The sequence below is a fragment of the Dasypus novemcinctus genome, chromosome 7 (genome assembly GCF_030445035.2).
Source record: "Dasypus novemcinctus isolate mDasNov1 chromosome 7, mDasNov1.1.hap2, whole genome shotgun sequence".
NCBI lineage: Eukaryota > Metazoa > Chordata > Mammalia > Cingulata > Dasypodidae > Dasypus > Dasypus novemcinctus.
The window spans coordinates 79,726,014-79,740,550 of record NC_080679.1 but is presented as its reverse complement, the minus strand read 5'-3'; the positions used below and the strand labels follow the sequence as shown (position 1 = coordinate 79,740,550).

Genomic DNA, 14,537 nt, shown 5'->3' with positions numbered 1-14,537 from the left:
GTTTTGCTTTTTTCATTTAACATTGTAAAATACAGTTTTCCATTTCATTAAATTGTAATTTTGTCTACAGTATTCCACCGCATGAATTGGTCATTATTTATTTATACTGTGAGAGGACATTTAGGATATTTCCAGTGATTTACTACTATAAATAATATTTAAATGAATGTCCTTGTGGATAAATCTTTTCACAAATCCCTGATTACCTTCTTAGAACAAATGTTTGGAAGGAGAATCACAAATTCAGTAGATGTGATTTTAATACGTATTTTAACATTACCAGCCAAATAGAACGTATGTATTTTAATATATATTTTAACATTGCCAGCCAGTAGAATTACCAGTACTCCAGCATACCAGATCTCCAACCCCAGTTCCCCAACTAGATTATGAGTTCTTTGAGACCCACTAAGATTGTATCCTTCACAGTTCCTGGCAATGCTAGGCATGCAGTATGAATTTAATCAATAGAAATAACATTAATTTCACTTATTCTTTAACTAACCAAGTTCCCCTTGCTACCTTTACTTGCTTCCATGGTATAGAAGTTAGATGTGTGTCACAGGGCTAGGTATCATTGATAACAATGACTTTGACCAAAATCCTTTATGCCCTGAAAACTGATACTAATGACAAATATAAGTGTGAGGTTATAAAAGTAAGCATCAGGTTAAAAGAAATAGGGGTCAAGAAAATGGACTGGAAACTGTTTACTGTACCACTAACAACCAGTTGACCACTTTTCCTATAGAGAAAAGAGGTTGAAGATGTGGTGTAGGATGTGGGCTGCCATAGGGTACCTTGGTATCACATAGGTACTGTGTGTACTTCAGTGCAGAAGCATTTAATAGGGGATGGGAGGTGGGATGGATACTCAGGTAGGAGAGCAGTCTCATTCCAATAAACAAACCAGGGCTTCATTCTCACATGAGGAATCTCATTCATCCTAGTCATCCCTCTTTCCCATTGTTCTACGCCTTTTAAACAGCAACTATGTTTCTCACTCACACCAACCAATGTTATCTCCTTCCCTCTTAAGACCTTTATTTCCTCTCGTCATGACCTCTGTTCCTACCCAGGATCCCCACATCCTCTCTATCCCCTGATGTAGACCATCCCAAACACAGTTTCCATAAGATTCTTGTTAAATCAAGTTCCTCTGCCCACTCATCCTCAGGTTGTATAGGTTCCCCATTGTTTTCCACTGTCTAGGTTCAAAAATCTCTGCTCAGCAAGAAAGGACTTCCACAACATGAAGAAACATCCTTCTTTCTCTTCTGCCATATTGGTGCCCAATTCAACTAGTCTTGATTACTTGTAGGTACTGTTTGCTTTTCCATCCTACACGTGCCTTTTTCCAAATGACCCCTTTACCTGGAATACCTACTATTTTTAAGCTTTTCTACCTTAATAATCTAGGTATTTACCTGATTCTCCTTCACTTATTTGTAAACTCTTTGAATATAGACACTGAGTTTTATCCATCTTAAAATTCCTGTCAGGGATACAGTTGGATTAGTGGGTGAAGGGGAAACTAGATGTCTTGTTAATTTTAAGAGGTGTCATTTCTTGTATTCAGCATAAAGGAGAGCTATTTAATAGTCATAAGGAAAAAAAACACCTTAGAAATATTGGTTGTTTGGCACTGGTACGCTTCCAGTGGCAACAAGTTAAATGGTCCATGCCTCGAGCCTCGCACACAGATTAAAAATTAAAGAGAGTGGCAGAGTACAACTTGTTGTTGGTAGCTTTCAGCTATGGTGGATTGCTCAGGCACAGGAGACAAGGGCTGTGTACGCTCATCCCCACAGGCAAATCTGGTCCAGCTGCATATGTTCCTGATTCTCTGGTTGCATATGGAAGCTAATGATGGGATGTCATCAAGGAACTTGGCAAATAGTGGGCAGCTGCAACCTACCTAAGCTGAGCACTTACTAAGGAATCCCTATAGCCATTTTAGTCTGATTTGAAAGTCCTACTGCTGGAAGCTGAGATGTTGCACCATATTTCAGTGTATTGTAGAGCTAGTGTGATGCGGAGGTTAGCTCTCATAATTTTAATATAGCTCAAGGCCTTATACCCTGCATAGAGTCCTTCTTAAAGATAGGGTTTTATACTTTTTTCTCCTGTTTTCTACTTCTTTATTTCCCCCTCTATTTCTAGAAGTTAAAAAAAAAAAGAAAGAAAGAAAGACTTTTGCCTCTTTTTCCTACCTTTAGTTGTCTGGTTATTAAATTCAGAGAAATAAATATGACAATTGGAAAGAATACATCTGTACATATAGAGTGTCTGAAAAAGCAATCAGAACAAGTAAAGTTTTAGGTAAATTTGAAAGCATAAGAATTCATGAAACTATTTGTGCTAGAGTTTAAAGTAATCATCTGGTCTCATGCCTTTATTTTGTAGACAAGAAAACAGACTTAGAAAGAAAAGTAAGAAAAAAAAAAAAGGTTCAAAACATCATAGAGCCAGTGAATGCAAGAGCTGAACCTAGAACCCAGATTTTTTTTTGTCTTCTAGTTCAAACATAATTCTTTCTAAGCCTACTTCCCAACCCCAATCTCAAGTACATCCATTATACTCTCCAGAAAGTGTGCCAATATTTAAGATTTCAATTCTTTTTAACCAGAATGCCATGATTTAGATGGTTTTCTTGACGAATTGTCTTGTTACTGTTCAATGCATAAAGTTTCTTGGTTTTTTTTTTCTTTCAAGCTTGTGAAGTCTCCAAGAGTAAATTCTACTTATCTAAATCTCTACATTCATCTAGCCTTATTTTGTTTGTGTGTGTGTGTGGCGGGGGAGAGAAGTGGTGAGGTGTGTGTGTTTGTTTTTTTGCCTGGATTTTCCACTTCTTATCAACTCTGAGTTCTCTCTAAGAAGGTAACTCTTTGTTAAAGGCATGTTTACTTTATTTCTTTTGCCAACCAGCAGAATATAATAAAAATAATGTGGTACAGAGTATCCCTAAAAACTGCAGGCCTTATGGTGCATTTTCTCTTTGCAGCAACAATTCCAAAAGTTTCAGGGACATTTCTCTAAGTTAAAATTGAAGATAGAATCTTGGGAATGTTTAAATAAAAACAGAAAGCAATGGAAAAAGTGCTGGTTATCCTTGCCAGAGATAAGGTCAGGAGAATCCAAAAAAATGTGGTTCCTTGTTACATTTTTAGAAAGTACACAAGCCAAATCATACCCATTCACACAGAGCTAACGAGGAGAAATTCAATACAACTTACATGTGTAAGTAATGGAATATCCCTTGTTTTCCCTTCAATCCCACCTACCCTGTCAACATAACTGCGAGGGGCTGGAGCTGGTGTGGCTTGGTGGGTATGGGCAGTGGGGGACAGAATCAGGTCAGGGACACCAGACTCAGCAGGCGTGAGGCAAGTCAGAGCCTGCTGGGGGAGGGGAGCTGAGTATTGAACACTAGGGAGACCATAGGAAACTGCGGAGTCCAGAGAACCAGAAGGACGGGCTCTCAGAGCTCAGAAGACTTGAGACATGAGGACAAGGAAGTCAGTCAGGAAGGAGGTGGAAAGGGTTTCTGCTTACCAGGAACAAGAAGATACCTGGTAGGGCACTTTGTGGGTGTACCAGCCAGTTGGTACTTGTTATATGAGTGGGTCTGCGTTTCTTAAAGAGTCAGAAGACACTCATAACTAGTGCAGATAGCTCTCTTTTCTTTGAAGTCATAATTCATATTTGTCCTGTTTTCAGAAACATTTTAGTGATTTCAGACCAAACTATTAGTTGATATATTGCTCTAGGGGAACTCAGTTGCCTCCTCAGTATGGCAGAGAGATTCAGAACCAGGAGTCGAGGCAGACAAAGGGAGGGCCGGCCTGGAGATCTGGTACTGAAGTATGTGCCCATTGTCTAAGGTGACAATGACTGTCCTCATGCTTCCCAACAGAATGAGTGGAGTTCAATCACTGAATAATTAATTACTGAGATTCTCCCTGAGCCAAGGCGCTACTGGAACCTTCTCAAGGGATCTTCAGGAAGTAGAGGGATAGTGCTCTTCTTGACTTGCCAGGCTGCCATTCTCACCATGATGGCTACTGGACCTCCCTTTTGGTTTTTGTTTGCTAAAAACTTTATCAAGAGTATACATCCACTGTTTTGATAAAAAAATTTGTAAGGAGAGAGAGAGATCTAGAGGTGAATGTATTTAGATTAAAAACAGCAACAATAAAAAGTCCTCTATATTGCGACTTTGTATTATTAAAAATTATTTTGGGGTCTTGGTCTCCTCATCAAAATGTTAGGATTGTATTTTCTCAGTCAACTTCACAGGGTAGTAAAAGACTGAAATAATCTACTACACATGAAAATTATTTGAACATTTTTCAAGTAGGAGAAATTATTAGCATCATTCAAGCTTTCTTTAAACAAATCTTTCAGTGGATTAGATAGTGACATGTTTTACTAAGGCTTTCTCACTATGCTTCTCTAGGGATGCCTCACTTTAAATCTCCAAATGTAAGTCACAGTTTGTAGGATGCTGCGTGCTTCATTCCCTCTTAAGGAATCCTGTCCATGGGCTGCATACCAGGGGATAACCAGGTACGCCCCAACCCTGGAGGTTCTGACTTAAGCCTTTCCCACAGAGAAGCTCTTGTTGGAATTGCTGAGATGATATAAATAGCCCCAGCCCCCAGCAGCTACTGAATAGGAAGCCAAAATGAAAGACACTCATTCCAAAGAAGCAAGTAACTACACCAGCCTTACTATGCTCCTGTAAAAATAGCCCTACCATAGGTGGATTTTTCTGCCAAACATCTAGACATCCCATGTCTACCTCCTTGTCAGAGGCCAGTGGGGTTCCGTGGGATTGAATTCAGTGGAATTGAAGATTGAACAAGCTCTTCTATTTTAGCCACATTATCTGATCAGACCCCAAAATTTTGAAGCTAAAGCAAATTTCACAACCTGGGTTCCAAATTGGTATATGTTTAGCCTTTATTTTATCTCATCCCTACAAAAAAAAGAAAAAAAAATGTTCTTCCTCTCCCCAACGGAAGGGAAAAGGGAGAAAGGGGCCAGAATACCCATTGCAATCTGGGAGCCCTGTCCTGCTCCACCTCAGCCCAGGAGAGCTTGGTCTGTCACAGGAACGTTCCCTGCCTTGTACAGGAGCGAAAAATAGCCATTCAAGAAAGGAGTAGGCAAGCTTTGGGAGGTTTCAGAGCCTGGTCTTCCATCCTGCCCCTGCCAGGATGCTTTCATACTCTTAGAAAACTTACAGAATGAGTTCCTTTATCTAAGTCTTTCTCAGGTTTTTGTTTGCCCAGTAGGAGTCAACCTTACCTAACCTTTTCTTGATGTGAAACATCGTTTGGAGATAATACATGCATCCCAACCCTTTCAAAGAGAAAATAAAAGTCCACGGGAGCTGGCTCTACCATTTGATGAGCTCTCTTTGGAAAGAGATCTTTGATTATATTTCTCAAATATGTCATACATATGCAACGAAACAATGAAAGGCATTATATGATGTTTAATCATGAAGATAACTCTGTTGGAATTTAAGGGTTGAATGGAGTGGGCCAAGGTGGGAAAACCAGTTAAATAAGCCCAGATAGGTCATTTATGCAAGAAGGGCCTATTAGAGCAATCAGAAACTAGGGGAAGCAGATGTGCCTCAATTGACAGAGCGTCTGCCTACCATATAGGAGGTCCAGGGTTCAATACCCAGGGCCTCCTGGCCTGTGTGGTGAGCTGGCCCACGTGGAGTGCTGCCGCACACAAGGAGAGCCGCCCCATGCGAAAAGCACAGCCTGCCCAGGAATGGCGTCACACACATGGAGAGCTGACACAGCAAGATGACACAACAAAAAGAGACACAGATTCCCAGTGCCACCTGACAAGAATGCAAGTGGACACAGAATAACACAGCAAATGGACACAGAGAACAGACAATGGGCGGGGGAAGGGGAGATAAATAAAAAATAAATCTTTGGGAAAAAAAAGGAACAACCAGATTATGAAGCCAAGAGATAAAACATCCCAAGAAACAAGAATAGGGAATGGCAGGCCATAGGTCTGCACAAATGTTAAAGCAGGACCTGCATTTGTGTGCTCTCTCTCATAATGTGGGTTCAGGTTGGCTCTCTGAATAGGGTGAATGGAACACTAGATAGGATGGCATGGCCAGAGCCTCGGCAATGGGCTGCTTCTGAGAGAGCATTCTGGACAGGAAGTGGGCTCTGAGAGAACAAAGTAAGGTCTGGGAAAGCTAGGTAAAAAGTGAGCTAAGGAATAGTAGTGCTTAAAATCGTATAAGTGGGTTCAAATCTCAGCTCTCCCCCACTTACTAAATATGACCTTTGGAAAGTTATTTATATTCCCTATGCTTCAGTTTCCTCTTCTGTAAACTAGGAGTAATAATAGTTCCTACTTAGAAAAAAAAATAGAATGTATTTTATCATAGGATAAAAATAGAATGTATCCCATAGGGTTGGTTATTTGAGGATTAAATGAATTCACTTATAAAGCCTGAGCTCAGTTTCTGGCACATAGTTAATTCTCAGTAAATATTAGCCAGGATTATTATTACAACTATATGGGATCTTACAGGGATGTGGAAAGGATGAAATAATGTATGTAACATGTTTCTCACAGTGCCTGACACATAGTAATTATTCAGTGAAGCAAAAGTTGAATAGAACCAGACAAAAGTCTGTCTTAGGAGCATGTAGGCAAAAAGATGGAGACCCACGATGAAAACAAGCATAATGGAATCGGATCCACCCTGAAGGACAACCTTGTCTAGAGGCAGTCAGGTTGGGATATCAGGAACATAGAAATGCAGACCTGTCAGTGGGGAGGTTAGGAATTCAGGTTCGCGGACAGCAAAGGGAGCCCCAAGAGAACCACAACTAGTTTTGAGAAGAACATCTGCCCAGCCTGGAAGTCACTAGTTAAACAAACTTCCTGTGAAAGATGGGACCAATTCCTAAGGGTGGCCAGGGAATGACCTAAAAATAACCCTATGTCTTACTGGGATAAGGGAGATGGACACAGCAGATATGCCCTTTGCTAAATGAAAGCCGATAGTACGTCCTGTTCAACTTCAGCTTCTTGTCAGGGATAAAGAAATTACTTTCATGCCTGATACAGACTTGTGAATCTACTATTAGTCAAGATAATTTGGTGCCCATGCTTCAAGCCACCCAGAAACCCTCTTCCGAAACCGGGAACTTGCTGACGAATACCAGCATTGTGTAGAAATCAGAGCTGTGGGTGGCACTGTCTTGTTAAAAGGGGGGAAATTGCAAAAATGGTTTTCAGCCTTGAAACATCCTTGACTGCTCAAGTTGATGAAAAGTTATTTACGTCTGGGAGTTTTCATTACTATTGAAAAACTAAGAACAGAGGGTTGCTTTCAATAGTGAATTAATTACCTGATTCTTCTTTCTTCAGGTTTTAAATGCCCAGTTTTTGTTTAGGGTAAGTGGTATATGTTTTTCTACCAGAATCTCCCTTAAGGTAGATAAAACATGCCAGTAGTTTATTGATCTGTAGGTAGAATCTATTTTTCATTAGTGTGTATGTATCAGGAATGTATATGCCAGAGAATATTGTGAAATAGATGGAGTTCTGTCTGGGAAAGCAAAGTTAAGACCATTCAAAAGCTGTGAAGTAAAGAACACCTTAATTTTGACGACAGGGCATATTTTACTTTTTCACATAAAAGCACCTCTCAGAGCAAGGCTTGAGCCTGGCTCTTTCCTGGAGAAGCAGTCTTGGCTCTATTTAGATATTTAACATGGGTCTAGTAATTGTTGAGGTTTTTATACAGATAAATCCAGAAACACAGAGCTTGGATATAGCTCTTCAGTGGGAGGGGAGGGGGGAAAGGGCTGTGGTTGCTTGAGGTGGCCATCCGTGTTCTCATCACTACCTTCCACCCGTAACTCCTTCACACAGTGAGGTGGCCCCAGCCCCTGACATCTCCCATGCACGTCAGTCACCACTATGTAGTGGCTACCCGTAAATCAATGGGGCATTTTAAAAGCATCTAAGATGTATAGGGCTGAAAGTGAAAATGTTCTTCTAACTAAGACAAAGAATCCATAAAAAGTAAGCGTGAGGGAAAGTAACTATAGGGCACAGCCAACCTGAACTGAATTATTTTGATCCATTAAGCTTCCATTAAAAATAACCCTCAAAGGCTATTATTGGGCTGTGCAGTGTATCTGCACACCACCAGTGAATTCTCTGGGCATAGCTTTGCTATGCAGACTCTCTGTTGAGAGTCATGCATGAAGAAAGAAGCCCAGACTTCTTTCATTCCATCATTCATTCCATCATTTACTAGGATTTTTATAAGGGATGGTGTAATCTAGTGATCTAGTGTTTTCTGTGCTCAGACCCACACCTTTGACAAAAGGTTCTGGCAGAGTAAACCATTTTGAGTATGATTTGTGCATGCATGATGTGCCATCTAGTGGTTAAGTGTGGCTAACATTGATGAAAAGAAAAAAGGTCGTTTCTGCTCCCTTCTGCCTCCAACTTTCTACCATTTGAGTCAAGCAGCGGGACAGGGGTTGATGCTGTAGGGTAACTATTATTCAGGGAATAAAAAGAAATTTAATTTCTTATATGCCATATGTTGAACACAAATTGTTGGGGGTTGGGAAGGGAAGAACATTACTATTATAGTAATTATTCAAGCCAGAAGTTGTAAATTGGCAGTTGTCATATGGGCTTTGTTTGCCTAACAGAGTAACTTTTTCTTTCATTTTATTTTATTAAAGTATAATGCATGTATATACTAAATGGTACAAATCTTCAATTTACTGCTTGATAAATTTTACTTATAATCACCACCCAATCAAGATCTAGAACATTCCCAGCTTCCCAGCAGTCTTCCTAACCCCTGTTCCCAGTCACTCCTCCCCCAATAATCTGAGCTCTATCACCATGGATTTGCTTTGCCTAGTTTTGAATGACACATAAATGGAATCATTGCAGTGCATATTCTTTTGCATGTGGGTATCTTTGGCTGTGCCAGCTGTGGGATTCATGGTGTTGGTGCAGGTAACCCTCTCTTCCATTGCTGCGTATTATCCCATTGTGTGTCTCTGCCACAATATATCTGTTCAGCTGTCTGTGCACAGGTTGTTTCCACTTTGGGGTTCCTCTGACAATGCTGCTATGGGCATCCCTGGTCGTATCTTTTTGGTGGGCATAAGCACTCATTTCTCTTGGATATATGTCAGGAGTAGAATGGTTGGGTCACAGAATATATGTATATTTAGCCAAACTGCCAAACCATTTCCAAAGTGGTTGTACCAGTTTTTCCTCCCACCAGAATTCCCGTTGCCCCACGCCCTTGTCAATACTTGGTTCGTTTTTTCAACTTCAGTCATTCTGGTAGGCACGTAGGGTCACATGGTATTTGTATACAAAAATACAGAAATCAGGTTTCTCTTTAACTGCCAACACTAGGCCTAAATTCTTGTAAAACTGCAATTGGCTGGAGCTTTCCAGCCTTTTACTGTGGGCATCAGTGTCCAGCCCATTGCAATCTCCTCGCTCCCTTTTTTCTCAGTCTGGCCTCTTTCACCATTTTACATCATAGGCCTGGCCCACAGACAGTTTGAACAGTGACCTCTGACTCGTCTGACCTCTACAATCGTACGTGCTGTACAGATGAATTTAAAGTTTTTTCTCCAAAACACAAGGTGCTAATAACACCCCATCCTAGTGGCCACAGTCCTTCTTCCCTTCCACAGTCATCCCTCACCACAACCCACCTCCCGGAAAGAATAATGTCCTGTAAAATCCAACTTTCTCATCATTTAAGATGTTTGTCCAAATGAGGCAGAATTCTCCTCGGAAACACACCATGGGCAAAAACCCCGTGTCCTGAGTTTACCATTTGTCAGACCCAAAGTGGCATAATGATATTTCTCTCCTCAATCTAAATTCTTAATATGTTGTTTTCTTACCAAGCCTCTCACTGAGGGATATAGCTCCATTTGAGGCACTGATTGCATTTTCCCAAGTGTCTCTACAGGCAGCCAAGTCAATTTTCAAAGAAATCCCATTACTTTTGAGCAGCATCTCTGAGGTGCCACTGATTCTCATGGCAGAGCCTATGAATTCTGATACAGCATTTCAGAAATTAATGTGAATGCCATGTCACCAGCGACTGTGCTGTCAAGCCAGGCAGTAGCATCACTGCTCCTACCACAATAATGAGAACGGTTCTCAACCTCTAATCCAGCAAAGGCTAATTTATAGTGAAGAGCATAATGCACTCCCTGTTGCTACTTATCCAGGACCTCTTTCTGTTTGAATGAAACTAAATTCTCTCTGAATGTCAAGAGGTACAGTAAGTCAAGAAGCAGAGCTAATTTTGAAATAAAATTATTATTATTCCAGAGCTTTCTTGTGCTTATTTAACTACTGAATTAAAAAATACACAGTCAACAAATGTATCTAGCAAGCACATTACTTTCAGGTGTTTTGCTAGGAGCTGCAAGTAGAACAGTTTAAGGTGAGTGGGTCCTCCCTCATGCAGCTGAGTTGAAACTTTTTTAGACCTGCTGTCCCCTGGCCTACAAACTGATGTTTAAAGAGGTCACTGCCTGTCAGAATAATAAACAAGGCAGGCAGGTATATGGGCATCTTCTTAATTTATTCCTTTTTATTTTTTTTTAAGTACTTTTTCTAAATATTTCTCATGAATTTAGAAGATAGAAGATTGTAAAGAAGAAAATTACAACTTCCCTAATCTACTGGCCTAAGTCTCTGTGGCAGTTTGAGATTATTTATGAATCCCAAAAAGAGAAAACTTATGATTGTAAACTAATCTATTTCTCTGGGTGGGATACCCTAGATTGTATTAACTTCAGAGGTTTTAAGTTTACTTGATAAAATCAATTTAGGGCTTTTGATCCAACCACATCAGTAGGGCATGACTCAGGTTGAGTCCCTGCCCCCTTGGTGGGCTGGTATAAATGGACTCTCACTCAAGAAGATACATGGATAGAGAGAGAGCACTGTCATGTTTGATCCTGGGACCCTGGGGAGAGAAGAGCCATTTGCCTACTAGTTTTCAGCTGAAGAGAACAGAGCAGCTGAGCAGCTGAGAAGGCCTGGAAAGAAATGAGACTGATATGGGAAGCTCTGAGAGACCAGGCAGAGATCAGCAACCATCTTCTTCAACACTTGGCAGCTGACTTTGTTGAAAAAGTCCCACTTATGGTACTGTGAGCTGGACTTTCCATGGCCCTGGGACTGTAACCTTCTACCCCAAACAAATATCCTTTAGGGAAGAGGATGTGGCTCAAGCGATTGGGCTCCCATCTACCATATGGGAGGCCCCAGCTTCAATTCCCAGGGCCTCCTGGTGAAGGCAAGCTGGCCCACAAGGCGGAGAGCTGAGATGGTACAGGAAGATGATGCAACAAAGGGAGACGCAGAGGAGAGACAGTGAGAGATGTAGCAGACCAGGGAGATGAGATGGCTTAAGCAATTGAGTGCCTCTCTCCCCCACTGGAGGTCCCAGGATTGGTTCCAGGTGCCTCCTAAAGAGAAAATGAGAAGAGAAGACAAGCAGACACAGAAGAACACACAGCTAATGGATCCAGCAGACAGCCAAGTACAGGTGGCAAGGGGGTAGGGAATAAAAAAAATACTCTTTATAAAAGCCAACAGATTTCTGGTACTTTGTATCAGTGCCCCTTTGGCAGACTAATACTATTTCTAATGGTTTTGATGAATTCAAGATATATTTTTTTCTGCATGTGGGTATGTATATGTGCAGGTATATACATATATATTGATTTATTTTATGGCACACAGATAGTTTAACAATATGTTTTTCTCTTTCTTGCTTTGCCCATATCATTAGAAACTTTAAACATTTTTAATACTATGAATGACTTCATAATTTCTGGAATATGAATGAATACTAATTTTTTAAATCATTCTCTGTTATAGCACATTTTTATTATTTGCTGTTTTTTAAAATAGTTACAGAAATTTTATGTCTATGTACTTTAAATTAAATTAAGTCTTTGACTTCCCACCATACTCAATGGCTAGAACTTCCAGGATAGTGTTAAATAAAAGTGGTGATACTGGCCATGTATTAAAAATGATGATAGCTGCTGATTTGAGAGAGTTAAAATCATAGTAAGTCCTTTGAATTCTAGTGTTAAAATATCAGCAGTAACTAGAGTTCTTTTGAAAGCAAAGTGAATATTTGGTTCAATAATTTACTTTCTTCTTTTCCTTAGGGTATTAAATACTACATTATTTGAAAGTTGGCAGATCGTTGGACCTTTCCCTGCCTGGTGGGTTTTTAACCTACTGCTGTTGCTAATACTGTGGTTGCATTGCTACTGGTCTTACTTGATCATAAAAATAGCTTGTAAAGCTATTTCAAAAGGCAAGGTAAGATAAAATTCACCCTTTCCAATAGCTCCCAGAAAAATTAATTTATTTTTTTTGATTCTTCGAAATCAACAAGAACACTATTTACTATCTCAGATTTCATCAAAACTGCTGTCATTTCTTCAAAATGTACCATAATTTGCTAGAAACAGAAACCAATTTTTCATCCATTTAGCTCATTTTTGTCTTTCACATTGCTTTGCTGACAATGATTCTAAGAGTCTACATTTAAATTTTTAGATTTAATGACAAGATATTATTTGTGTGTGCTTGCTCTTTGTCTCTTTGTCTCCCTTTCTGATTATACTTATCCTGAACAGAAATTAGTAACTTCTTGTCCTTTATGAGAAGGGTTGCATGGTACAGTATGCCCATTTAACCAAACTTTTCCCTCAAATTGAAGGATGAATCCATTCCTGAGGTTTCCAGTAAAAATTAGTTAAATCTGTTTGGTTAAAAGTGGACTCATGGGGTGGATTCGAACAAACCTTCTTGAGCCTCAGGCCCTCTGTGTAGAGCAGTGATATTTCCGGATTGTTCTCTGCAATATTTCCTTACTTTCGTTATCTCTTCTTTTCCTTCTGCTACCCTGGAAGTCTGGGAAGTGGAACCCTTTACATGTAAGTTCCTCACAGCTCTCTCCGTCCCTGTCCTAGGTGCCACCTAGCCTGTTGGAGGGGCCCTCTGGTGCTTTTGTTTCAGGCATCTTTTTCTGTCTAGTTTGTTGGCACTGACTAGATGCTCTAAGATGTGGCTCCCACCAGCTGCAAGGGGTCCTAGGAACAACTCCATGAGCGCTCTTTTGTGTGGCTTGCATTGTGCTAAGTTTTGCATGATCTAACAGAGAAGAGGAGGAAATTCTTTGGGTAGTGTTTCACATTTTGGCTGAGAGACTCAAATAAACTAAAGTGAAGTCAGAGAAGCAGAACTAATCTGGAGAGAGAATTCACATGGCCGAGGTAAAGGCCTGAGCACCAGCTTTTTGCCTGATCTGCCCAGGTCACAGGGCAGAACTTGCCGCCCTTGCGGTCAGCAGAACTGGTCCCTCCCCAGGGGGGTTGGGCATCTAGTCATGTTCTGGGAAGCCAGTTCTTAGCCTCAGCTCCCATGTAACTCCCATATAAATTGTTTTGATCAATTCATTGTTTAGAAGCCAATCTGTATTTGCTGTGACTTCTTAAAGTTAATACCTATTTCTATTTTTTAAATGTTCTTGCCCTCATTTGGATACAAATTAAGTCAACTTGCACAATACAGACAGTCCGATAACAAAAATGAAGATGTAAGGACCCATGGATTAGATCACCTGTGTCCTGGCTGCGTTGCTATTTCCACCAGAAATATTGTCTTCTCTTCAGCTAATTCCTTAATCTTTACAAAGAAACACTCATGAGTTTCATTCCAGAGCTCAGGCTTCTGAATATCTTAACTATCATTGCTGTCCCCCAGGACAGTAATAATCATCTTGGGTTATTTTGAGACATGCGTAATTGTTCCTTTCTTTGAAGGTAACATAAATACAAATTTTCCCAAATGCAATTTAAATAATCTTCCTTAAGCATGCAAATGAAAATTAATCACTCTCTGAAACTGGAGTGCTCCTTTCTATTAGCTTAATTTTTGACTAATGGACATCTAAACATAGTGGAGCTTGATTATAATGCTGTCTTTGTGACCCATGTTTTTTGAGCTAAAGTATCCTCTGTCTAGTGATTTTGCTGTTTCTGTAACTAATAAACTTCTTGGAGATAGTCCATTGGGGTTGAGTCCCATCTCAAGAGGTACTGTAGTGAGGGCCATATGGTATGTATGGTTGGAATGCCACAGTCGTTCTTAGCTGTTCCAACCCATCTGAGAGAGAGAGCTTGTTCTCAGGTTGGAGGGGGTGGATTCAAAATTTCCAAGTTGGGGGTGGTGGAAGCACAGAAAATCTATGATGTGGAAAAGCCCCCAGGTAATTCTGATATTTCTCCCTGGAGACTTTGCTAACCTCCTCAGCCTACTTACCCCATGGAGAATCAGGGCACCCAGACTGGGAAGCTTTCTGTGGAATCAAGCCCTCAGGCTCGTATGACCACTACATTTAAAACATAAGTAAATAGTGCTCTGTTACTCAA

General features: G+C 40.4%; 1 protein-coding gene and 1 long non-coding RNA gene across 3 annotated transcripts in view; one reads left to right on the top strand and one right to left on the bottom strand.

Moving 5' to 3' along the window:
• LOC131279197 (uncharacterized) overlaps positions 1-14,537 on the bottom strand; it is a 72,814-nt gene that overhangs the window by 40,651 nt on the left and 17,626 nt on the right. The gene's annotated exons all lie outside the window — the stretch shown is intronic.
• CERS6 (ceramide synthase 6) overlaps positions 1-14,537 on the top strand; it is a 306,615-nt gene that overhangs the window by 284,921 nt on the left and 7,157 nt on the right. Inside the window, exons 9-10 of one of the 2 annotated variants that reach the window (XM_058300690.2) lie at positions 12,264-12,420; positions 13,017-13,040. In XM_058300690.2, coding sequence (XP_058156673.1) covers positions 12,264-12,420; positions 13,017-13,040 — 181 coding nt within the window. The remainder of the gene's footprint in view (positions 1-12,263; positions 12,421-13,016; positions 13,041-14,537) is intronic. The other variant, XM_058300691.2, reaches the window with a different exon arrangement.